The sequence below is a fragment of the Oncorhynchus kisutch genome, linkage group LG23 (assembly GCF_002021735.2).
Source record: "Oncorhynchus kisutch isolate 150728-3 linkage group LG23, Okis_V2, whole genome shotgun sequence".
NCBI lineage: Eukaryota > Metazoa > Chordata > Actinopteri > Salmoniformes > Salmonidae > Oncorhynchus > Oncorhynchus kisutch.
The window spans coordinates 5,903,619-5,931,139 of NC_034196.2; the positions used below are offsets into that span (position 1 = coordinate 5,903,619).

The 27,521-nt window shown below is 41.1% G+C and overlaps 1 protein-coding gene across 1 annotated transcript; it reads left to right on the forward strand.

Annotated features, from left to right (window-relative positions):
- The first annotated feature begins 1,461 nt into the window (after window positions 1-1,461).
- On the forward strand, window positions 1,462-23,632 carry rad23b (RAD23 homolog B, nucleotide excision repair protein). Its single transcript, XM_020470074.2, has 10 exons — window positions 1,462-1,658; window positions 2,720-2,801; window positions 3,144-3,223; window positions 12,560-12,750; window positions 13,465-13,520; window positions 13,804-13,931; window positions 16,256-16,394; window positions 18,202-18,329; window positions 19,156-19,332; window positions 22,763-23,632. Exons 1-10 carry the CDS (start codon window positions 1,593-1,595, stop codon window positions 22,874-22,876), a joined length of 1,161 nt encoding a protein of 386 aa, XP_020325663.1. The 5' UTR covers window positions 1,462-1,592; the 3' UTR covers window positions 22,877-23,632.
- Window positions 23,633-27,521: the final 3,889 nt, after the last annotated feature.

The following is a 27,521-nucleotide window of genomic DNA, read 5'->3' on the forward strand; positions in this document are numbered from 1 at the left end:
ACAGGAGTGTGGGGGAGGGCTTTGTATGCCTCTGATGACAACTAATGGCAGAAGTGGATTTGTTGTTTGAGTCTTATGGAGCGTTCAGTAAAGTGTGTGGAAGTGAGTTGAAGTCTGACTGGAAAATTGAGAAAAAGGGATAAAGTTGCAAATAAAGTTGAGGCTCGGTCTAATCCCACTGGAAAAGAACTGGTTGCGTCAACGTTGTCTCCATGTCATTTGAACAAAAAAGTTCAATGTGATGACGTTGAATCAACATAGAGACTGATTGGATTTGCAAAAAGTCATCAAAGTAAGGGAATTTAGTCTTATTTTCACCCAATTTCTAACCTGAATCCAGTCACATCGTACTTTTTTCTTTTTTGGGGGGGGGGGTTCACGTGGAATTAACTTTATATGGCAATTGAACCAAATGTAAATCAAAACTAGACATTGAAAGGACATCTTTGCCCAGTGCTATGTTGCCTCATTCCTTGTTAGAGTTCGATTCATCGATAAGGATGCATTTTTGGGAGACCCAATTGCTGTTGCAATTGCTGAGGACGCACTGGGGTTAGGTGGAGGACGCACTGGGGTTGAGTCGGCCAGCATTACCAGGAATGTTATGGTGTTTGTTTTTTGTTTTTTTTTCATAAGAACAAAAGGAAAGTGCATTGTGGCTGGGGAAATTATGGGAGTATGAAGTGGAAAGCTTTGACTTTCTGAGCAGGGCATCGGCAAAAGGTGTCATCTCTGGCGTCTCTGTGGAAATTGAGGCTCATCACCATGTACCAGGTCCGGGAGTAGTGGAGGCACGTCCCTTGAACTTTATGGTGGATGGAAGGAAGAAGGAAAACCTACCCGTGTTATTGATATTTGATGAAGAGTTTCTCCCGAAACATGAAAAGCTGGGGTATATGAGATACGCAGTGAAAGCTTTTTCGTTCCGTTGCAACATCGTAATTACAAAAGGTTTGACGATGTGGTAGGTGTGTGCAGACGGAATAAATATGTTGTTAAAGAGTTAGTGGATACACGATGATGCAATTGTGGTGGGAACCATGTTCCCGAGTTTAGGATGGCCCTGTAAGGGTGAAGGAGGTCGAAATAGCCAGAATCAGGGCTGTCCAGCAGGTCTCATATGTGGAGGCAGTGCAATTTGGGGTGGCAGGTAGCCTAGTGGTTAGAGCATTGGGCCAGTAACCGAAAGGTTCCTGGATTGAATCCCAGAGCGGTCAAGGCAGCCCCTGAACAAGGCAGCTAACCCACAGTTCCCTGGTAGGACAACATTTTGCAGGGAATACGGTCTGAAGATGTCCTTCCCTCTTAGACCCCAGAGCCTGTAGGGATCTGGGTATGCATTTTAATCTGAATAAATTAGTACATAGATTTTTTTGTGTATGTTCGTTTTTTTCCTCACCCTTTCCGTATTTCCCCGTGCTTTTTCTGCGTTAAAGTTCCCCAGTTTTCACCCCACACAGTAGGTGGCGGCATAATACCAGAGCAGCAACCTATGACGAGCTAGCGAAAATAGCATCAAATCTAACTACACCTTCGGAAAGAGTACGGGGTGAAACAAGTTAAGAAACCTAAGCCTTTTGCTCGCCGCCAAAATGCAGATAACATTAAAAACTCTCCAACAGCAGACATTTAAAATCGACATAGACGCAGAGGAGACGGTGAGTTGAAACCATGCATTTGTTGAAAGGGTGGAGGACTTCGTCTAACTTACCGTTGCGTTGGCTAACAAGCGTTGGCTAACAAGCTAAGCTAACGTGCATTCTTAGCTAGTTTGACATGGCTGGCTAACGTTAGCAAAGCAACTTCAACATGTTTAAGTCCCCAGTCAAGTAACTAGATAACGTTGGTAAGTTTCTTAGTAACGTTACTTAACAAAGTAGGTTGTTCGTTACTGCAAATACACCCATTGTGATTTTATGTTGGCAAAAACTGGTAGTGGTAGTGTACGCGGTAGCTGACTAATGCTAGCATTAGCTGGTAAGTGTTGGTAGTTAGCTATCTAATTGTCTCAAGTTTCTCAACCCCAACTAATTGTTAGCTAACTAGCAATGGCTAATTCAATAACTTTTGCCATGGATAGCCACAGTGTGCTCTAACGATATATTTATTCAAAACGACAACTTTCGAGTTTAGCGTAGTTAGCTAGCTCCCTAACGTTAGCTAGCTAGCTATGTATTCTAACGTTAGCTAGCTAAACAGCTGCTGCCTCACGTGTCTTATGAAGCAGTTGGATAGTTTATTAGCTAACCTAGCTAAATGTTGATAATCCAAATAATTGATCCATATAACGTTACTGTAGCGATCTAACTTCGTTTGACACCCCTGTAGCTAGCTAGATACTGTCGGCATTTGGTTGTTATTAGCGAGGCGAATATTAGCTAACGTTAGCGGACGTCGTTATCTAACGTTAGTGCAGAGACCTCTCCTCAGCCCGAGTCATTGACAGTGGCCTATTGGCGTGACCCAGAATTCTGAGAAGTTGTCAATCATAAACTGTTTTTATTTTAGGCAGTGTGTAGTTAGTTGCCAAGTATTAGTATTATAAGACCTCTCTCAGAGAACTCGGGCACCCGACTTTGAATTGTTTAATTGGTTTCTTAGCTATCTCTTTTAGCCTAATCATCAGCCATTTAACCAGTAAACTGATACATATCATATGCTTCTCGCAATGGACTTCGTTCTCTTTATGATTTGTCTGTCGTCTTCTCTCTCTTTTCAGGTAAAAACCTTAAAGGAAAAAATTGAGAATGAGAAGGGAAAAGATGGTTTTCCGGTTGCTGGACAAAAGTTGATATATGCAGGTACAGTTTCAGTCTTGTATTCCCCTGCTCTCTCTTTTGTCTGACAGTTTGATGAAGACGGATAGAAATGCATAGGTCGTTGCGCTGTCACAATATAATTACATGTCTGTGTTGGCTTGTCCTGTGGCATCTCAATGTTTTCATGTAATTATGTTACGGGAATGCAGATTGCAGCAATAGTGTTCAATCTGTGTATGTGGCATGCTAATGTTTCTTCACCACTATGAATGAACCTTATAGGTGATGGGGATGGGTTTCTGGCAATTTCAATGGCAAAGAATGTCAGGGTTATTGTGGAATTGTCGGTTGATAAATTAATATCTTCATGTTTGTTGCTTGAAGGGAAAATCCTAAATGATGACACAGCCCTCAAGGAGTATAAGATTGATGAGAAGAACTTTGTGGTCGTCATGGTGGCAAAGGTAAGGGATTAGAAACGTTGCGATTTGTCCATGAAATTACATGCCTTTCATTGGGGTGGAGACCTGAATACATAACATACGCTTCACTATTTTCAAATCCATCATAAACATGCTACACACACACAGTGACAACCACTGATAGTGGCAGATGGACTTAATTAACTTTCCATGTCATTGGACGTGTGTGTAGCTTGTGTGTGTGTTCACCTTGAAGCAATATTTTCCCAGACCTGTCACATGCACCTCAATATCACTAAGAAGACAGGCAGAATGCAGATTAAATCCCACTGTGCGGAGTGGATTGCAATCTGTTACATCTCCGCTCCCTATGCTCACAGGTGCAGCAACAGTTCATGTAATGGAGTTTCTCACCGCAGAGCTACAATATGTGCCTTCTGCACAGTTTGAATGTCTATAATAGAGGTCGACTGATTATGATTTTTCAACACTGATACCGATTATTGGAGGACAAAAAAAAACGATGCAGATTAAAATTTTTAAAAATGTTTGTTTTTCTAAATAAAATAATGTTTAAAAATGATTTTTTTTACATTTGTAATAATGACAATTACAACAATACTGAATGAACACTTTTTAACTTAATACATATATATTTTTTTATCATGAAACATGTTCAATTTGGTTTAAATAATACAAAAACAAAGTGTTGGAGAAGTAAAAGTGCAATATGTGCCATGTAGAAAAACTTACGTTTGAGTTCCTTGCTCAGAACATGAGAACATATGAAAGTTGGTGGTTCCGTTTAACATGAGACTTCAATATTCCAAGGTAAGAGGTTTTAGGTTGTAGTTAATATAGTAGTTATAGGACTATTTCTCTCTATACCATTTGTATTTCATATACCTTTGACTATTGGATGTTCTTATAGGCACTATAGTATTGCCAGTGTAACAGTATAGCTTCCGTCCCTCTCCTCGCACCTACCTGGGCTCAAACCAGGAACACATCGACAACAGCCACACTCGAAGCAGCGTTACCCATCGCTCCACAAAAGCCGCGGCCCTTGCAAAGCAAGGGGAATAACTACTCCAAGTCTCAGAGCGAGTGACTTTTGAAACGCTATTATTGCGCACCCCGCTAACTAGCTGGCCATTTCACATCTGTTACACCAGCCATTAGGCTCATAGACTTGAAGTCATAAACAGCGCTGTGCTTGCGAAGAGCTGCTGGCAAAACGCACGAAAGTGCTGTTTGAATTAATGCTTACGAACCTGCTGCTGCCTACCATCGCTCAGTCAGACTGCTCTATAGAATCATAGACTTAGTTATAACACACAGAAATATGAGACTTTGGTCATTAATATGATCAAATCCGGAAACTATCATTTCGAAAAAAAAACGTTGATTATTTCAGTGAAATACGGAACCGTTCGGTATTTTATCTAACGGTTGGCATCCATAAGTCTAATATTCTTGTTACATTGCACAACCTTCAATGTAATGTCATAATTATGTAAAATTCTGGCAAATTAGTTCGCAATGAGCCAGGCTGCCTAAACTGTTGCATATACCCTGACTCTGCGTGCAATGAACGCAAGAGAAATGACACCATTTCACCTGGTTAATATTGCCTGCTAACCTGGATTTTTTTTAGCTAAATATGCAGGTTTAAAAAATATATACTTCTGTGTGTTGATTTTAAGAAAGGCATTGGTGTTTATGGTTAAGTGCATCGATTATATGCAACGCAGGACACGCTAGATAAACTAGTAATATCCTCAACCATGTGTAGTTATAACTAGTGATTATGATTGATTGTTTTTTTATAAGATAAGTTTAATGCTAGCTAGCAACTTACCTTGGCTTCTACTGCATTTGCATAACAGGCAGTCTCCTTGTGGAGTGCAATGAGAGGCAGGTGGTTATAGTGTTGGACTAGGTAACTGTAAGTTTGCAAGATTGGATCCCCCGAGCTGACAAGGTGAAAATCTGTTCTGCCCCTGAACAAGGCAGTTAACCCACTGTTCCTAAGCCATCATTGAAAATAGGAATGTGTTATTAACTGAGTTGCCTAGTTAAATAAAGGTATAAAAAAAACATGTAAAAATCTGCAAAATCAGCACCCAAAAATACCGATTTCCGATTGTTATGAAAACTTGAAATCGGCCCTAATTAATCGGCCATTCGGATTAATCGGTCAACCTCTAGTCTATAGTGATAATTGGCAAGAGGCTGTGGCCTTGAGATTCCTGTTTGTTGGTGTATGGAATAGTGGAATCTTTAATCTTTTTAAAGCTGCATTCTGTTATTTTTATATTTTCTTTGTTCAAAAGCTCCAAGTCAGTAGTGGTCATCCAGTGTGATTCAACAGTAACAATATTGTGCCTCCAGCCTACCTGAACCGCTTGTATTCGATTTCTCTGTCAGGTTGGTTTTTCCCGACAGATTTAGTGCTGTGCGTAATGAATGATGAGTTTCCGCCACAAGTTCATTGACTGAGACAGGTGGAAAAGCTAAATTGCGTACTCTTAGCGTCATCTCGTCTCCTTCTCAAAACCCATTGGATGAAAAAGCCAGAGGTCCCGCCCCTCTGACCTTCTCCACCAATGGGTTTTGAGAAGGAGACGACAACACAAGGAGGAGTAAGCTATTGAGAGAATCTGAAACTGAAGAGAAAAGGGACGTCTATGTCCACACTTCACTAGTGGAGATGTATGACAGATGTGGGGAAGAAACGACATGTCCCTATAACCCATAGTAACATGGAACTTTGGAGAGCCAGCAGGGAAAACAAAAGAGCCCGGGCCAAGACGAGGGTGAACCTCAGATTTGTGCTTACAAACTGGAGAGGGCTAGCTCCATTGCTAAGGGATTCAAAACCGACCAAGATATTTTTCTGCTGAAACAGTAAGACATAGTTAGCTTGCTAATATATAATTCTAGATATAAAGTAATATGTCGCTTTAGCTATTTAGTTGTAAATATGTATGCAAGTGTTATAGCTACCATGGATTACTTGTTTTCAAGCCACATTGGCAGCTAGCTAGTTTGACTAGCTACATTGTTTGCTAGTTGATTGCGCCATTGGTTTGTTTCATTTGTATAAACTGTTGCTTTACTATTTAGTTGTAATAAGCTATGACTATTCCTTTGACCTTGTGTTATTTCTGATGTCAGTGGTCTGAAAGCCACCCATCTGATTAGCTAGCTAGCTTCTTCACACTACTGTACTGGCACGGAATAGCCATGATCATTATTTGACAACAAAGCTCTAGATAGAAAATATTGTCAAACCAACATTTTGCTGCATTTTCAGTTATGAAAGGGATCAATCGACATCAACGCCTACCAAAAGTTGTCTTTCCAGCGCCATCATTGTTGAGTATTGCCGCAGACTCAGATCAGTAAGCAAAAACTTTAGCAAGGACAACAGTATTTCCCCTAGGTGGCCAAGATTTGACCTAATAATACAGTGGACATCTTCTAGTGATGGGTATCTACACTGAACAAAAATACAAATGCAACATGACACACTTCCAAAGATTTTACGGAGTTACAGTTCATCTAAGGAAATCAGTCAATTGAAATAAATAAATTAGAACCTAATCTATGGATTCCACATCTCTGGGAATACAGTTTTGCATCTGTTGGTCACATACAGTTCCTTCGGAAAGTATTCGGATCCCATGACTTTTTCCACATTTTGTTACGTTATAGCCTTATTCTTAAATAAATAAATAATCATCCTCAGCAATACCCCATAGTGAGAAGGCGGAAAAACAGGTTTTTAATTTTTAGCAAATGTATTAAAAATAAATACCTTATTTACATACGTATTCAGACCCTTTGCTATGAGACTCGAAATTGAGCTCCGGTGCCTCCTGTTTCCATTGATCATCCTTTAGATGTTTCTAAAACTTTATTGGAGTCCACCTATGGTAAATTAAAATGATTGGGCTTGATTTGGAAAGGCACACAACTGTCTGTTAAAAGCACAACAGCACGCTTGGAGTTGGCCAAAAGGCACCTAAAGAACTCTGACCATGAGCATTTAGATTATCTGGTCTGTTAAAACCAAAATTGAACTCTTTGGCCTAAATGCCAAGCGTCTGGAGGAAACTGGCACCATCCCTTACGGTGAAGTATGGTGGTGGCAGCGTCATGCTGTGGGGATGTTTTTCAGCGGAGCGCTCAGGACCTCAGACTGGGGCAAAGGTTCACCTTCCAAGAGGACAACAACCCTAAGCACACAGTCAAGACAACACAGCTGTGGCTTCAGGACAAGTCTCTGAATGTCCTTGAGTGGCCCAGCTAGAGCCCGGACTTGAACCCTATAGAATATTTTTGGAGAGACCTGAAAATGGCTGTGCAGCGATGCTTCCCATCCAACCTGACAGAGCTTGAGATGATCTGCAGAGAAAGAATGGGAGAAACTCCCCAAATACAGGTGTGCCAGGCTTGTACCATCATACCCCAAATAACTCAAGGCTGTAGTCGCTGCCAAAGGTGCTTCAACAAAGTACCGTGTAAAGGGTCTGAATACTTATGTAAATGTCATATTTAAGTTTTTATTTAAGGTCAACCTGTTCTTGCTTTGTCATTATGGGGTATTGTGTGTGTGTGTGTCAATATATATTGATGAGGGAACTTTACATTTTTAATCAATTGTAGAGTAAAGCTGTAACGTAACAAAATGTCACTCGGGGCAGGGATGCATTTTATTATTATAAAATAAATCTATAGGTAGGTTTAAAGGTTTTTAGGCAAAATAACCCAATCAAAACAGAAAACTCCTTAAGTTGGAATATGCGCTATATTGACAATTTAGCTACCTATCTCATTCCTTTCTTTTAGCATGTGCATGTAGTAAGTAGACAATCATGCTTTCAGGAGACTGGCCTTTTCAGATTCCACTGATTCTTTAGTTGTTGACATTACATCACCGCACTCTCACTCTTGGTCATCTTTTTAAGTCACCTTGATTTTTGCACTTGTGTGTCTTCAGTTTCTTTATGAAAATAAACTACAAATGCATGCGGGGCTTAGCATGCCCTGAGCTCATGAAATGCGCTATTTGAGGGGTCGAGAAGGCCTACCCTCCAGCCTTTAGGAGTCTTGCTCGGCGCTCCAGTCAAATTGGGCACGTTCTGCTTCTCACTCCTCTCACCTACTCTGACTCGTACCATCTAACCGCTAGTAGCCTTGAAACACAGCACTTATTAGCAGTTCAGCACATCAGCATTTCTCGCACTGTTACACAAAATCAAGATAAACCTTTACCATCGTAGACATTGAATGTCTGTAACCAAACTGACAAACTCTGTTGGCAGATTGTAGTTCTAGCTAGCCACATGCTAACCAGAGTGATACTAATAGCAGCAGTAAATTCAGATAATGGCTAACAAACATTGTCCTACCATCAATTTTCCAACCCCAGGACTGCCACGCAGAAGAAATATCAGCCTGTACGAGATTGAACTTACCTCAACTTTCTAGAGTTTTCTCCGTTAAAACCTATCAACGTTTCCCTTTACTGTGGGAATTGTGATCGAATCAACGTAATATTAGCCACTTTCAATGCAACATAACAAAACAAACTATGCAAGACTTAGTTTTGCAGACTAATTATGCAAGAGATTTTGTTGTAGGCAGAAAGCATTGGAGTAGGATTCTATTGCATTGACAGGCACCACTCAAGCCCATACTCTACACAGACCGGTGCACCATACCCAATCAGTGCTACAGTAGGCCTACAGTACCAGTCAAAAGTTTGGACACACATACTTATTCAAGGGTTTTAATTTTTTTGGTATTTTCTACATTGTAGAATAATAGTGAAGACATCAACTATGAAATAACACACATGGAATCATGTAGTACCAAAAAGGTGTTAAACGAATCAAAATATATTTGAGATTCAAAGTAACCAGCCTTTGCCTTGATGAGCTTTGCACACACTTTGCATGGTCTCAACCAGCTTCATGAAGTAGTCACCTGGAATGCATTTCAATTGACAGGTGTAATTTGTGGAAGTTCTTTCCTTTTTAATGTGTTTGAGCCATTCAGTTGTGTTGCAACAAAGGAGGGGCGGTATACAGAAGATAGCCCTATTTGGTAAAAGACCAAGTCCATATTATGGCAAGAAAAGCTCAAATAAGCAAAGAGAAATGATCGTATCATTCTTTAAATACATGGTCAGTCAATAACAAAAATGTCAAGAACTTTGAAAGTTTCTTCAAGTGCAGTTGCAAAAACCATCAAGCACTGATAACTGGCTCTCATGAGGACCGCCACAGGAAAGGAAGACCCAGAGTTACCTCTGCTGCAGAGGATAAGTTCATTAGTTAACTGCACCTCAGATTCCAGCCAAATAAATGCTTCACAGAGTTCCAGTAACAGACACATCTCAACATCAACTGTTCAGAGGAGACTGTGTGAATCAGTCCTTCGTGGTTGAATTGCTTCAAAGAAACCACTACAGGAGGACACCAATAAGAAGAGACTTGGTTGGGCCAAGAAACACGAGCAATGGACGTTAGGCCGATGGAAATTTGTCATTTGGTCTGATGAGTCCAAATTAGAGATTTTGGGTTCCAACCGCCGTGTCTTTGTGAGACGCAGAGTAGGTGAACGGATGATCTCCGTGTGGTTCCCACCGTGAAGCATGGAGGAGAAGGTGTATTGGTGCTTTGCTGGTGACCCTGTCTGATTTATTTTGAATTCAAGGCACATTCTGCAACGATGCGCCATCCCATCTGGTTTGCGCTTAGTCCCACTATCATTTGTTTTTCAACAGGACAATGACCCAATACACCTTCAGGCTGTGTAAGGGCTATTTGACCAAGATAGGGAGTGCTGCATCAGATGACCTGGTCTCCACAATCACCTGACTTCTATCCAATGAGATGGTTTGGGATGAGTTGGACCACAGAGTGAAGGAAAAGCAACCAAGTAACCAAAAGCAACAAGTGCTCAGTATTTGTGGGAACTCCTTCAAGACTTTTGGAAAAGCATTCCATGTGAAACCTGGTTGAGTGAATGCCAAAAGTGTGCAAAGCTGTCATCAAGGCAACGGGTGACTACTTTGAAGAATCTCAAATATAAAATATATTTATTTATAAATATAAAATATATTTATATATTTTAATGGTTACTGAATGAAGAGTTATGTTTAGGTTTGTCTTCACTGTTCTACAATGTAGAAAATAGTTAAAAATAAAGAACTAATGAGTAGGTGTCAACTTTTGACTGGTACTGTATATGCAAGTACACCATTGCCATATGTGGATCTGTGCCATTCACTTTGAACTGGATTGCTTTTTTACAGCATGAGCGGTCATGAGTAGATGCTTTTGTTTTGAGATCAGAGTTAAATGTAAGCGATGTGCACATTTGACATTTGTTCATATCCTTCGCTAATTAGTGAGTTATTTGCCAAGTTATAGATCATTTGTAGTCAACAATGTGGGAGTGATTGCTTCCGACAAAGAGCACAAAATGTGTTCATTTTAGACATCTTTGAAAGCGAGTCAGGTAAAGAGCTTTTCTTTGTCTTAAAGGGGCAGTGTATTTTGAGACGGGCTTGAATAAGCTAAGTAGTCAATAGGCATTTTCAGTCACCTGGTCTGAAGGACAAGTGGATAAACGGGTCAATGTCAATCCCTGCATGTTTTTAATAAAAGTAATGGAATGTAGGCCTACATTGAACACCACTCAACAATAACGGCTATTTCCATGTTGGAATGTTATGTGATGCAGTTTCTATTTATTTTGTTGTTGATTGTATACCACTCTGGTAGGCCTACATTATGATCAAAGAGCCACAGTTTTAAGTGGTCAAGATAGCTACTAACTTAAAGTGAGTACTGCCTCTGTGTTCACAGTAAACGTGCGCCGGAAGTTACCATTTTCACAGTGTTCCAGTTTGTGCTCAGCAGACCTGAAATCTACTTGGTGAGGGAAAAATGTAGGGAACATTGGCTACCATTGATATCCTGCAAGTTATATTGGCCAATAAAGCTCAGGCAGTTCAGCAAAAATAAGGACCTTGAAAATTAACAATGACATCCGATTATGATATTTGACCATTCATTTCTGCAAAACATGGAGCATTCTGTTGATTTTAGTTATTGTATCTGTGTGAGTGGGCCAATTTTGTTTTGCATGGCCCGGTGCACTTAGATAGCTGACTTTGTTTTTATCATCTACCAAAAACATAACATGACAACTCTTAGGGCCCTTTAGTACCTTCTTAGCCGATTTTCACATCCATCACTGAAGCCACCCACCATGTCGCTGTAACATCGATGGTGTCAGTGGACTTGGAGCCTACATTGACTGTGGGCACAGAACCGGTTTCAGCTTCATAGCGAATACACTCTTCCACTGTTGGTAGCCAGTGTAATCGTTCGGGACAAAGTGAGGCCCTCATATGACTGAAGCATGAGGGGTTCCCCTGACCCAGTAAGACTTTCTTCCCCTCTTGACCAAACATGCATGCCGGTAAACAGTGCGTTGCCGCCACCAGCAGGCCGTTCCTCTCTGAATGTCAAAGCCACAGTGTATTGTTGGTATATTACTTATTGATACATGTATTTTCGCAACTTTTTTTTCAAATCAACATTTGCATAAATAACTTTTAAAAATGTTTTTGATTATCATCAATCCACGGTGTTAGGTTTGTGGAAATATATTGTGCAACCTGTTCTTTTAAATCTTCAGATGGAAAAATGTTACTTAACTCCCAGGCTGCTCATTTTGATAAGGGGCAATTCTGCCACTTTTCAGCCTCGTATTCAGCTCCGCACCAAACTAGTGTCTACAAATGTGAAAACGGAGCCTTTCTATGATCTGTGGTTAAAAATATATTAACAAAAGGTCCTAAAAAATGTTTCTCTGTGATATCACAGGGTAGGATTAAAGTTTTAAACGGTGGTTTTTCAAAACCTAAAACGTGTTTCTAGCCGGAGGGTATTTCGAAGTGCTCCCCACCACGCAAATCTGTTTTACCTTTTGATGTCATCGGGTAGAACTTTCTAACTATATTGTTGAAATGTGCTCTTTTCACATGTAGAGACTGGAATTGTGCTGGAGATAATTTTCATTAGTTAGTGGTGGAATTTCCTTTTTAAGATGGCTTGCTATTTTTTTGCTACCTCACACAAAGTGATAGTGGCCTAAAATGGTAATTATTACTGCCAATCGGTATTCAATGTGTCCATGTCTGTAGCCTAAATCAGATCACAGGCTTCTTACCTGACAAGCCATGTTGCTAAAAGAATTTGTACTCTATCACCTATAGGCCTATGTTTTTAAGTAAAATATGCTGTTGAGCCCAACCTTGAGCACGGGACATTCCCCTTTTTCTCTATGTAGCCTAAAGCAGCCCCAGCAGCTGCCCAGCCTTCCAGTGCTACCACGACCACCACCTCCAGCACTACAGTCCCCACAGTACCTGCTGCTGCCCTCTCAGGCTCAGATAACCCACCCGAGGGGGGCAAACCAGAGGACAAACCAGCTGAGGAGAGGCCCTCCAACACCTCAGCCCCAGCATCAACTCCAACCAGGTAGGGCTGGGTCGGCAGTCAATGGCTCTCAAATTGCAAACCTATTCCGTATACACAGTGTACAAAACTAATTAAATATTTTAATGAGACTGTCCCGGTGAAAGCTGTGATCCCATATTGATGTCACTGGTTAAATCCACTTGAATCATTGTAGATCAAGGGGAGGAGACATGTTAAATAATTATTTTTAAGCATTGACTCAATTGAGACATGGAGTGCGCATGTGTGCCATTGATGGTGAATAGGCAAGACAAAAGATTGAAGTGCCTTTGAACGGGTAGTAAGTGCCTGGCGTTTGAATGTGTCAAGAACTGCAACGCAGCTTGGTTTTTCATGCTCAATTTTCTGTGTGTGTCAAGAATGGTCCACCAACAAAAGGACATCCAGCCAACACAATTGTAGGAAGCATTTGAGTCAACAGCGTCCCTGTGGATCGCTTTCGACGCCTTGCCCAGACAAATTGAGGCAGCCTTACTGCAATTAGGTACCGAGATGAGATCCTCAGGGGGTGCAAGTGAATATTGAGAAGGTGTCCCTAATGTTTTGTTCAAAACGTTAACTGAGATTGCATTCTTATTGGAAATGGAGACGTTTTAGATTTCGCTGGTGTCGGTTATAGTATAATTAATATCTCCTAATGGTTATATTTTATGAGAACAGATCATGGTAAAATGGAACAGTACTCTCATCAGCTTTATACGCCTTCTCTTTCAGTTCGTCTGGTCTCTTGGCCAATGTGAACATGTTCGAGGAGGCAACTTCTGCTCTAGGTAAATGGTCCTCCTGATATGAGTTAACCCAATTTTGTGAATGGATTATAACCTGAAAACAGACTTTCTCTTTTGTAGTTAGGTCTATAGCTATGTCTTAATATTGAAAATATAATATTATAAATATATATATATTAGGGCTATTCCTTTCACTTTTTAAAAAATCTATCTCTCAATCTGTTTTCATTAGGCTGTTTATCCTAGTGAATGTCATCTGAAGTTTTCAAGAGTCTCCCTGATCAAAATGGCATCTGATTGGTTGGTTGTTCTTCCTGCTCCTCAGTGACAGGCCAATCATATGAGAACATGGTGACTGAGATGATGCTGATGGGCTATGAGAGGGAGCAGGTGGTGGCATCACTCCGAGCCAGCTTCAACAACCCAGACAGAGCTGTGGAGTACCTGCTTACAGTAAGTACCTCCCATCACTCCATCCACTTCTCCAGTCTGACACCCCTTTTTTATTCTGAATGGTTTAGTCTAAAAGTGATATAATATGACAGTGACCACGTTTTCATGCGCACAGTATTCCGGATAGTAGCTCGAATTCCGCTTAAGGTATTGTTCGGGATAAGCTGTTTACATGCACCTTTTGATATCCCACTCACGAGTATCCATTAATAAACAGAATATTCCAAATTATATATATATGGGTTAAATGGACTAGTAACTGAAATATGGACACTGACTGTAGGGCTACCTTATGTAGCGTAATATACAGTGCATTCAGAAAGTATTCAGACCCCTTCACTTTTTCTGCATTTTAAGTCACAGCCTTATTCTTAAATGGATTAAATAAAAAAATCTTAATCTAAACACACTACCCCATAATGACAAAGCGAAAACAGGTTTTTAGATGTTTATTTTTAATAAATGTCTAAACATATAAAAAAATATTTGCAAAAGTATTTAGACCCTTTGCTATGAGACTCAAAATGGAGCTCAGGTGCATCCTGTCTCCGTTGATTATCCTTGGTGTTTCTACAGCTTGATTGGAGTCCACCTGTGGTAAATTCAATTGATTGAACATGATTTGGAAAGGCACACCCCTATCTGTATAAGGTCCCACAGTTGACAGTGCATGTCAGAGCAAAAACTGTGAGGTCAAAGGAATTGTCCGTAGAGCTCCGAGACAGGATTGTGTCAGATCTGGGGAAGTGTTCCAAAAAATTTCTGTAGCATTGACGGTCCCAAAGAACACCGTGGCCTCTATCATTCTTAAATGAAAGAAGTTTGGGACCACCAAGACTCTTCTTGGAGCTGGCGGCAGGCCCATAAAGGACTCTCTGACCATTCTTTGGCCTGAATGCCATGCCTCACGTCTGGAGGAAACCTGGCACCATCCCTACGGTGAAGCATGGTGGTGGCAGCATCATGCTGTGGGGATGTTTTTCAGAGGAAGGGTGTGGGAGACTAGTCAGGATCGCAGGAAAGATTGCCGGAGAAAAGTACAGAGAGAACCTAATCCACAGTGCTCAGGACAAGGCGGCATCGGTTCACCTTCCAACTGGAGAGACCTAAAAATAGCTGTGCAGCGACGCTCCCCATCCAACCTGACAGAACCTGAGAGGATCTGCTGAGAAGAATGGGAGAAACTCCCCAAATACAGGTGTGCCGAGCTTGTAGAGTTATACCCAAGAAGACTCAAGGCTGTAATTGCTGCCAAATATGCTGCAACAAAGTTCTGAGTAAAGGGTCTGAATATATATGTAAATGTGATATTTCAGGTTTTTCTTTTTTCTTTCAGCATGTCTCCCCGAAAATGTGAATGCTACTGTAATGTTGACTTTGACACTTATGCAAGCAGACGGTAAGAACCACATAAAATGTGCACCCAGACGAACTGAAGTCTTATCAGAAACGTGTTTCATTGTTTTCTCAGCTTTTAATTCCCTTAAAATCAGTCAAACTGATAACTTTTGGACATTTTGCACAGGACCAATCTCTCCACTGTTTTGGAGTTATTGCATTTATTCCTTGGTCCCTAAAAGACATTCAGCAGTGTTTAACTAGATTACTAATGCATTCATTCTGTCAATGTAAGACTTTATTCTGGTGAGCACTACTTTATTTAGTCTTCTGGGGCAACAATTTATGACAGAATTGAAGCTGCATGCATCTAACGATTGGCTAGTTGACAAACAAATGGCCTACAGAAATAATAATAATAATAATACGGCCTACAAAGTGTCAGACATTATAAGCAGGAAGTTGTCTAAATTTGGGGTGAAAGTAGCCAGTAGGCTGTACGATCCTGTTCAGAGTATCAGCAAAATACATTATGGAGTTATGGTGGATCGAACTGTGCGGGTAGCCTACTTTTTTTAAATGATTTGTTTGAGAATCAGATAACCTCACACAACACCAATGATATACAAAACGGAGCCTGCGCAGACTGCAAAAAAAACAGTAAATGGGATCAGATGTTTACATGCCACAGATCAGCGTGTCTTTTCCGGGTTTCTCATAACCGGGATACAAGATTTTTCGGGTTATTGTAAACGGGATCTGATGTTTGTCATCACAAATGCATAATACTTGAGTATCCCAAATAATGACGGTATATTGGTGTGCATGTTAACGTGGTCATTGACTCAAAATATCATAAAAAAAATATTTTAAAAAAGTGCTCTTTGACGGTTTTCATCCATGTGTTCCTTCGGCATGAGATGATGGAGCTAGATTCCTCCACCCTCTCTGGCAGCTCTAATGTATCTCCTGTGGTTGTTCTTCAGGGGATCCCAGCTGGGGAGGAGGGACATGTGAGTGCTGACCCAGTGGTGCCCCCTGTGGGTGGAGGAACTCCAGCTCTGAACACAGGCAGTATGACCACCCCAGCCAGCACAGGCTCCCTAGCCAGCGCTGCAACAGGAGGTGTGTGTGTACCTGCTTCTCCACTATACGCATGCAGAACAACACTTCTGTATGCAGTGCACACAGAAATAGCATTTGATGGCTTTCTATTATTTTCCTTTGAATAATAAAGAGATGCCCTATGTGCTGCACTGTATCAATTGTTCTATGCCATAAATGGTTTGGCATACTGGAGTTTAGAACACTAGTGTGCTGCTGTGTGGAAGAGGAATGTACAACTTTGGGAACAAAGAACATACAAAATGGACCTGTAGAAATAGAACATGGAAATGGAACATAGAACTGTGTGGATTGGAAATAGAACAGTGCCGTTGTCCTTTTTTATGTTTTTATTTCACCTTTATTTAACCAGGTAGGCTAGTTGAGAACACCTTTATTTAACCAGGTAGGCTAGTTGAGAACAAGTTCTCATTTACAACTGCGACCTGGCCAAGATAAAGCATAGCAGTGTGAGCAGACAACAACACAGAGTTACACATGGAGTAAACAATTAACAAGTCAATAACACATTAGAAAAAGAAAAAAAAGAGTCTATATACATTGTGTGCAAAAGGCATGAGGAGGTAGGCGAATGATTACAATTTTGCAGATTAACACTGGAGTGATAAATGATCAGATGGTCATGTACAGGTAGAGATATTGGTGAGCAGAAAAGTAAATAAATAAAAACAGTATGGGGATGAGGTAGGTAAAAAATGGGTGGGCTATTTACCGATAGACTATGTACAGCTGCAGCGATCGGTTAGCTGCTCAGATAGCAGATGTTTGAAGTTGGTGAGGGAGATAAAAGTCTCCAACTTCAGCGATTTTTGCAATTCGTTCCAGTCACAGGCAGCAGAGAACTGGAACGAAAGTTTGGCCAAATGAGGTGTTGGCTTTAGGGATGATCAGTGAGATACACCCGCTGGAGCGTGTGCTACGGATGGGTGTTGCCATCGTGACCAGTGAACAGAGATAAGGCGGCGCTTTACCTAGCATGGACTTGTAGATGACCTGGAGCCAGTGGGTCTGGCGACGAATATGTAGCGAGGGCCAGCTGACTAGAGCATACAAGTCGCAGTGGTGGGTGGTATAAGGTGCTTTAGTGACAAAACGGATGGCACTGTGATAAACTGCATCCAGTTTGCTGAGTAGAGTGTTGGAAGCAATTTTGTAGATGACATCGCCGAAGTCGAGGATCGGTAGGATAGTCAGTTTTACTAGGGTAAGTTTGGCGGCGTGAGTGAAGGAGGCTTTGTTGCGGAATAGAAAGCCGACTTTTGATTTGATTTTCGATTGGAGATGTTTGATATGAGTCTGGAAGGAGAGTTTACAGTCTAGCCAGACACCTAGTTAATTATAGATGTCCACATATTCAAGGTCGGAACCATCCAGGGTGGTGATGCTGGTCAGGCGTGTGGGTGCAGGCAGCGAACGGTTGAAAAGCATGCATTTGGTTTTACTAGCGTTTAAGAGCAGTTGGAGGCCACGGAAGGAGTGTTGTATGGCATTGAAGCTCGTTTGGAGGTTAGATAGCACAGTGTCCAAGGACGGGCCGGAAGTATATAGAATGGTGTCGTCTGCGTAGAGGTGGATCAGGGAATCGCCCGCAGCAAGAGCAACATCATTGATATATACAGAGAAAAGAGTCGGCCCGAGAATTGAACCCTGTGGCACCCCCATAGAGACTGCCAGAGGACCGGACAGCATGCCCTCCGATTTGACACACTGAACTCTGTCTGCAAAGTAATTGGTGAACCAGGCAAGGCAGTCATCTGAAAAAATGGTGTGACCTCCTATCCCCTCTCTCCCTCTCCTGTGTTTCCAGCCAACCCTCTGGGGTTCCTGGTTAACCAGCCCCAGTTTCTCCAGATGAGACAGATCATCCAGCAGAACCCCTCTCTGCTCCCTGCCTTACTACAGCAGATAGGGAGGGAGAACCCCCAGCTTCTGCAAGTATGGACAACACACTCACACAAATGCCTCGATTTACAGTCTGTCTCCGATATACTCCCGAATCTCTGGCCTCTTGATGATTGACAATTATTCCACGATTTTGTAGTTGAACTGGCTACAATGAGCAGTGAAATTGATGGAATTCTTGTCCTTCTGCCAAATACATTTGTCTGTGTCATTTAGCTCCCCAGGCCTCTCATGCATATTGAAGGAATGAGATCAGAGCCTGAAGGCATAGCAGCAGACCCCCTCTGATACTGTTGTGTGTCCCAAATGGTACCCTATTCTCTATATAGTGCATTACTGTTGACTAGAGCCCTATGTGAACTCTGGTCAAAAGTAATGCACTATAAAGGTAATAAGGTGCCATTTGGGAAGCAGAATGTGTTCAGCCTCAAACCAACCTCTGGTCAGCTGTAATTACCTGGGATTTATTCAATGATGTGAAATGTTCATAATGTTGTAGGTATCAAAGGTTGGCCTGGACTGGTGCGTTGACCAAATCTAAACCATCAGATTCATTTGTAGAGGGGCTGCACTCAATGTTGCTGGTAGAAATGTCATGTGTAGAACTGTGACTAACAGTTGGCTCATATGACACTTACCTGATCTGTACAATGCATTTCTATCTGAACGTTGAGTCTGTTGCTCCTTCCTGAACAAACCCCTGATCACTCTCTCTCCATGGGTGTGTTCATTATGTACCAAACGGAGGGAAACTGAGTAAAGCGAGAAGGGACTACTTGGAATCGGTCTAATAAGAAAGGCCTGTTTTTCTGTTGTGTGCCCTAATGAACACAATCCTGTTTGTCTGTTTCCCTTTCAGCAAATCAGCAGCCACCAAGAGCAGTTCATCCAGATGCTGAACGAGCCAGCCCAGGAGGGGGGTCAGGGAGGAGGAGTAGGTGGTGGAGGAGGTGTTGGAGTGGGGGTCGGTGGGGAGGCTGGAAGTGGCATGAACTATATTCAGGTCACACCCCAGGAGAAGGAGGCCATTGAGAGGGTAAGAAAGGAGGGAATCTCACAAGCCAAGATGACTGTTGATAAGTGGCTACAGTTGAAAATGTGCTAGTTGGCTAAATAATTTACAGAAATGCTGATTTATTTTAATTATTTAAAAAATATATATAATTTAAAAAGAAAGTTAAATAAATTGAGTAAACATAGCGGTTCTCTGGTACTTTTGTATTGTTTTTAGCCAATAGTTCTGAAATAGCGCTCACGAGAACAATGTTCTCACGATGTTATACAGCCTTATTGTAAAATTGATTAAATATGTTTTCCCTCAATCTACACACTACCCCATAATGACAAAGGGAAAACAGGTTTTTAGAAAATGCTTTCTATTTATTCAAACGGGAAAAAACGGATACCTTATTTGCATAAGTATTCAGACCCTTTGCTATGAGACTCAATATTGAGCTCAGATGCATCATGTTTCCATTGATCATCCTTGAGAAGTTTCTCCAACTTGATTGACCTGTGGTAAATTCAATTGATTGGACATGATTTGGAAAGGCACACACCTGTCTATAAGGCCCCACGGTTGACCGTGCATGTCAGAGCAAAAACCAAGCCATGAGGTCAAAGGAATTGTCCGTGAAGCTCAGACAGGATTGTGTCGAGGCACGGATCTGGGGAAGGGTACCAACAAATGTTTGCTGGATTGAAGGTCCCCAAGAACACAGTGGCCTCCATCATTCTTAAATGGAAGAAGTTTGGAACCACCAAGACTCTTCCTATAGCTGGCCAAACTGAGCAATCGGGGGAGAATGGCCTTGGTCAGGCAGGTGACAAACAACTCGATGGTCACTGACAGAGCTCCAGAGTTCCTCTGTGGAGATGGGAGAACCTTCCAGAAAGACAACCATCTCTGCAGCACTCCACCAATCAGGCCTTAATGGTAGAGTGGTCAGTCGGAAGACATGTGGTCAGTTAAAGAAGGGAGGACTCTTCCTCAACTGTAATCGGTTCTGGATAGGACATTCAGAAAGGACTGTTAATTTGTTACTAGGTAAATGGAACATGACAGCCCGCTTGGAGTTTGTCTCTCACACCATGAGAAGGACTCTCACACCATGAGAAACAAGATTTCATCTGGTCTGATGAAACCAAGATTGAATTCTTTAGTTTGAATGCCAAGCATTACGTCGGGAGGAAACCTGGCACCATCCCTAAGGTGAAGCATGTTGGTGGCAGCATCCTGCTGTGGGGATGTTTTTCAGGGTCAGGGACTGGGAGACTAGTCAGGATCGAATGAACGAAGTACAGAGAGATCCTTGATGAAAATCTGCTCCAGAGCGCTCAGGACCTCCAACAGGCTCAGGCTTCACCTTCCAACAGGACAACAAACTCTAAGCGCACAGCCAAGACACCGCAGGAGTGGCTTCGGTAAAAGTCTCTGAATGTCATTGATTGGCCCAGCCATGGCCTGGACTGGAACCCGATCGAACATTTCCGGAGAGACCTGAAAATAGCTGTACGGCGATGCTCCCCATCCAAACTGACAGAGCTTGAGAGGCTCTGCAGGGAAGAATGGGAGAAACTCTTCAAATAAAGGTGTGCGAAGCTTGCAGCTTTATACCAAGAACTCTCAGGGCTGTAATTGCTACTAAAGGTGCTTCAGCAAAGTACCTAGTAAAGAGTCTGAATACTTATCTAAATTATTTCATTTTTTTATTCATATGTTTACAAACATAAAAAATAAAAAAAATGCATTGTGGTTTTGGGGTATTATTAGTAGATGGATGACTGAAGAATCTATTTTAGTATAAAGCTGTAACAAAATGTGGGAAAAGTAGAGGGGTCGGAATACTTTCTGAATGCACTGTATATCGATCTAGAACAGGATTATGTGTTATGGATGCAATTTGAAAGGAATTGATAGACTGCTCGCTCGTGCACAGATTTAATACGATGTTAGCGTGATGGGCTGTTTTTCACTCTGCAGCTGCAATAAAATAATCTTTACAATGTAATATGGTGAACCCTGAAAGCAAGATGGAGATGGGTGTATTAGATGCGCATTCAGTCTTTATTACTGTAGCATAGACTACGCAAATGTAGGTCTACTTGTCAGAAAAAAGTCTACGCGCAGTTCACGATGCACTCCATAATGAGGTGGGCGATCTGTCACCCCCCTCAACGTTGATGATTCATCATGCAGAGGCCGTAGAGATGACGGCTGTGAACATCTCATATCATTTAACAGTTCCATTTCACGCCATGCTGTTCATAGAAATCATTTTATCAACTGGATGGTTTGAGCCCTGAATGCTGATTGGCTGACCGCCGTGGTATATCAGACTGTATACCAGGGGTATGACGAAAACCTGTGGTTTACTGCTCTAAATACGTTGGTAACCAGTTTATAAAAGCAGTAAGGCATCTCGTGGTATATGGCCAATATACCATGGCTACGGGCTGTGTCCTGGCACACCGCGTTGCGGCGTGCTTAAGAACACCCCTTAACCGTTGGGGTGGCAGGTAGCTTAGTGGTTGGACTAGTAACCGAAAGGTTGTGAGATCAAATCCCTGAGCTGACAAGATAAAAAGCTGTCATTCTGCCCCTTCACAAGGCAGTCAACCCACTGTTCCTAGGCAGTCATTGAAAATAAGAATTTGTTCTTAACGGTCTTGCCTAGTTAAATAAATATACCACACCCCCTCGGGCCTTATTTCTTAATTATAATTTACCGGTTTCTCAGTTATTTAACCCTAATTGAAATTCATAATGTGCCATGGATTGTGTAAACAACAGTAATTGTTGGATGGCGGGCATGTGGGGTTGTGTTCCAAACAACACTACAAGGGTGCTTGCTCTAGTTCCTCAACGGCACAGCTAGGAGAGCAAAAACAATAGTTACTCTGTTTTGAGTCATAAAAGTGCATTGAAATGACGTAGGAACTGTGCACAGTTTGGAGAGGTGTGTGGCCACTTGGAGACACCAGTTAGTCCTCTCACTCAAACCATTGTATTTTTTTCATCTGTTGCACCTACCCCACCTTTTCCAAGAATATTCTTATGTTACTGAATGTGTCCAGAGTATTTTCAGATTTTTATCAACGAATGCAGTGAAAATTACACTAAATGCAAATTGAACACAATCATCAGTGTAACGTTTGGATTCAGTCTTGTCAGGTGAACTGTTGTCCTCAGCTTGGGTCAAATGTTCCTAGAATCTCAACTGTTTCCTTTCAGTTGCTACTATGCTTTAAAAAACATTTAAATTTAGCCCTACCCATATTGGCCAATTCTCACTAGTATAAAGGGTTTAGCGACGTGTTGCTTTCAGACTGCATTGTTTTCAACTGAAGATGCATGAATAAATGCCTATTTATGGGAATAGGAATGTAATATCAATCCTGTCATCGCTATTCAGGAATGTTGTTTATGTCATTTCAATATTGACTCTGTCTGTTTTGTCTTACAGCTAAAAGCCCTAGGATTCCCTGAAGGACTTGTTATACAGGCCTACTTTGCCTGTGAGAAGAATGAGAACTTGGCTGCTAACTTCCTTTTACAACAGAACTTTGACGACGACTGAAAAGGGAGCCATGATAGTCATTTCGGTCCTTATTTTTTTTCTCTACTTTTTGATTGATCAATATTGGATGAGCATAAATAAATAAAACATGGCCTTCGCATTTTCCCAAATTTTACTACAAATACATGATACATATTTTTTGTGTGAAATAAAAGCTGTTACTCTGATCACCTTAATTGAGTAAAAGCTACTTGGTTCATCAGATATCACCTGTGTGCTACCCGTTTGTTTGTTTTTTATTTAGCTAAAGATGATAAACATGATTGTTTCTCATAAGGAAATTAATACTGGTTTAAAAGGTTGATCGCAGAATGTAGTTATAAGAGGAGTAGTTATACAAGTATGTGATTGGGCCATTTGTTGTATATTCATATACATCATTGTTCTTGTTTGATAGTGTTTTTCTTTGTCTCAATTGACCAGTATAGGGATCCCAGAACATAATAAAAACTGCAGTTTTAAATGACATTTTTAAACAAGCAACATTGTTATTTTGCCATTTTCATATTTTTTTGTTAAACTTCCAACAAACTTAAAGTGACTTGCATGAGCTACAGCAGATTTTAAAAAGGCAACTGTACAAATATGGGAAGTACTGATGTTTCATGCAGCCTGAAAATAGCTAATTATCCTAGTTCTTTCAGACCTCTAAAGGTATGTATATGACTTCCGTAGCTCATAGTAGCCTTGTGTTTACAGTTACTATCCACTTGATTTACTGTCATTTTTACAAAGAAATAAAATGTTTCAACAGAGTAATGATGTTTTGTTTAGTCTTTTAAAGAGGGCGGGTGTAAGCAGCTCTTTTGACTGTTGACTCCATGTATAACACTAGGAAAATAATATTGTTGCTCTTATTGGAAGATCCATTTGTGTCGGAGTCTCTACTAGTCTTCCACACGATATAAGTATTTATTTATTCCTTCTCCAATTGGTATGCAGTCATCTGAAAATGCCTACAAAAAGGATGCCATTTTAGATTATTGCGATGCACCCATACACCAATGACTTGTACACAATTTGTACAGTACACCCCCACCCACCACCACACCTTCTCAAGCAGACGACTGAGACCAGCAGGGGGCAGCATAGACTGCAACATACGTCTTGAAAGTTTCTTCCAAACCACAGGTGTGTTCAACATCAGGTTGAAGTTTGATTTGAATTAAAGCAAGGCAATTCAAGAAGGAAGCTAAAATTCCAACTTCACTATTGTAAAATGTTATATTACTTCTAAATAAGAACCTATTCAAGTTTTCAATTTTTTATCTTAAATTCAAATCACTTTCTGAATTGACTGACATTTTTGTCTGACTCAATTACACTTTGTACATTATGAGAAAGTGTGGAGTTTGTCATCATTGTGCATCTGTATAAGTTTCTAATTTACATTTCTTAACTGACTTTATGACCATTATCTAGTCCTTTGTCTCACTTGTTTGAGATGTTTTATTCATTTCCCTTAAATGAGTAGTTCTCTCCCTGTCTCCACTCATTGAGAAACACCCTAAATGTCAGTTGAACATTCGTGTCAACCAGGTTTCCATCCAATCTTTTTATGCAAGTAAAGTAAAATTGTTGACAAAATATGCTAGACAAAGTGGGATCATTTTATCGGTCAAATTTGTTGGTACTACCACTTGGGAAAGCATGCAGTTTATTAGGCTAACGATGAAATAGTTATGATCTTCACAAGGTGGTGAAAGTGCACGTTGAGCTTGATGCTCCTTTCCAATAAATATTGAGTGTCTTATTCTGGGGACATGATGAATCAATGCTTGGTTGTATAACCGATGTGAAATGACTAGCTAGTTAGCGGTGGTGCGCACTAATAGCGTTTCAATCGGTGACGTCACTCGCTCTGAGACCTTGAAGTAGTGGTTCCCCTTGCTCTGCAGGGGCCTCGGCTTTTGTGGCGCGATGGGTAACGATGCTTCGTAGGTGACTGTTGTTGATATGTGAAGTGGGTCCCTGGTTCGCGCCCGGGTATGGGTGAGGGGACGGTCTAAAGTTATACTGTTACAGTTGCTGTTTCACAAATAAAAAGAATCTTGCTCTTATCCAGAAAAAGCTAATGTAGTTAGCCTACCCTCATCTGCTAGCTGTTGGCTAGAGCACATTTTGCTATATAAAGCAAATAATTTTGTGACAAAACCATCAGTTGACAATGATGGAAACCTGCAAAATAAATGTTATGTGCACTACGTCATCATGCACAGACTTATCTGTAACAAGTCCAATTGATGGAAACGTCTCTGGGAAAATGTGCATATTGTTTTTATAGAATATTAGAATATTCGCATGAAAATCTGTCGCCATTTGGATGGAATCCCTAGCTTATGACATGTCAATGATATTCTCAAAATTCACCACTATGAATTTTAATTTAGTTCAATTTAAAACTAGGATATGAAACAGATGAAGAATGGGACTGAAGGGACATTTGATTTATACAAGGCCAATTTTGACGGGACAGCAACATGATCAAATAAACTCGTAAAATGCAACTGAGCGTTATGAAGGGAGACTTGTGTTAAATAAATAAAATAAAATAAAGGTTATATGAGTATTTCTTAGTCTTCAAGATCAGTGAGTCGAAATGACAATATTTAAGTCAAGGAGAAGTCGCATTAAGAATAAAGGTTGTAAAAACATACTTGGGCAGTTGCCCCTATACAGATCTAGGATCAGCTTTCCCTCCACACAACCTAAGTGGGAGAAATACAAAATTGATCCAGGACCAGTGTCTAGGGGCAACTTCACCCTACTCCCACACATCTAGCCAGTAGCCACCTACAGTACCAGGAAGTTTCCTGTGATCTGATAAGGCCATTTGCTGAGCAGGTACCAGCAGGTTTCTGTGTGATTTTTCCCTAAACATCATGTTAGCTTTCTTCCGTTACATCAGCATGCCTGGGTGACTCATCTCACCGTGTTGCCCTGAAGCGTGATAAACAGGGCCATTTGACTTCATTCTTACATTCAAATCTGTCCTATATTGTTTATGATCATGTCCAAATATAACAGAATTAGACGTGATTTTGTTTGATCTTTCTATAAAAATCTTCACAAATGATAGTTTACCCACCTTTTTATTTTTTCGAATAGGGTTTAGGCCTAGGTTATTTTGCATTATGGGTTTACCTGCGTATTTACCTACGGTGATCAGGGCACTTTTGCACTTTACCACTACGTCCCTGATGATAATGTAAATTCGGTATTGCACCTTCAATTCTTCCCTCAACAGACCACTTTTGACCAGGAAACTGTTGACCATAAGAAGCTGCTTCTGTCTGCCTGACAATTTGACCATTGGAAATAATCCACGGATCTTAACTTCCGGATGCCAGTCACAGCGTACCTGTCTGGCTTGCCAAGTCCTGAATAGTATACACTGAAACATGCCATTACCATTCAAATATGCTTTCCTTCCTGCGTCTCAGAGCAGAAAGACGTTTTTGGTGTTGAAGAGAGACAGTAAAGTCGATGGGTTCAAAGTAGCTGGAGGGGAGAGAGAGAGACAGAAAGAGAGCTTCAGGAGAGTGCTAAAGCATTGGCTAGGGAAGGGAAGACACCTCTTTTCAATATGTACTGCTGGATCTGGACGGAGAGGCGGAGTCGGTCCGGAGGAAGACTTCTGGTCTGCACAGGGTTGTGAACAGGCTTTTTAGTTGAGAGTGGGAATACAGCCTAGAACTCATTCCTGATTTTTTCTTCTTCTTACTCCTATCAAATCCCTCAAGCAGCTTGCTTATGAACATTCTGTTGACTTTATGTGAAGGTCCCATTGTGAACCAACCTTGCCAAGTGTTGCTTAGCCAAATAGCCTCTCGATCCCAGCATACCAGTTAAACTACCAACCACTCAGCTGTAAGGCCGTTTCCAAGTTTTAACATGAACATCAGAAGTCCATTACGTGTCATTGTAACCTGTTGTAGGTAATGTATCTTATATTCATTAACATCTATAAAGTCCACAACATGCCATATACAATTGAAACCAAATGACGCTTTTGGCTTTTGGAGAGTATAGTGTGCATTGATATATATACACACATAGGCATACATGCACACACATAATCCGCACACACACACACACTCAGACATTTTTTCTCTCTACGTTGTACAGATCAGGCCGTGCAGTGCCAGAGGTATGTGAGAGAAGCTGCCCTGGCTCTGTGGTTTGTATCAGTTTCAAATGTTCTGTGAAAAACATTGCTGCTGCTACACACGTATGCCTCTCTGGATAATGATAATGCTCCCGTTGGTTTTCTCCACATTACCTTCAGTACATAATCAACAAGGTGAATGTGATGAATGATGCTATTGGGGAGGTGAAATATTGCTGGTAATGGTTTACCTCTGTGCGAGTTTTTTAAAAACTTTCCTACAGAACTATAATGATTATAAATGGGCAGTACCAGTCACTATAGTCGTAAAGATCACCCAGAGTGTAAATAAGTGCATAATTACATAGTTCTGATTCCTGCTCTTAGATATTATAGCTAGATTGATGTTTAAACACAGAGACAGGCAGCCATTTACACTCGCACCCAGATCCATGACATCAAAGGCATGCAGTGTGTGTGTGTTATTGAGAGCAGCAGGAGAAGATGTGTAGGACCTTAGTATTGCTCTTGGACCGG

Bases quoted from the DNA above. Each gene is read 5' to 3' on its own strand.
- rad23b (XM_020470074.2), top strand. From the start codon at position 1,593: ATGCAGATAACATTAAAAACTCTCCAACAGCAGACATTTAAAATCGAC. The intron at 16,395-18,201 runs GTGTGTGTGTAC...CTGTGTTTCCAG, and splicing joins AGCCAGCGCTGCAACAGGAG to CCAACCCTCTGGGGTTCCTG. The intron at 19,333-22,762 runs GTAAGAAAGGAG...TTTGTCTTACAG, and splicing joins AGAAGGAGGCCATTGAGAGG to CTAAAAGCCCTAGGATTCCC.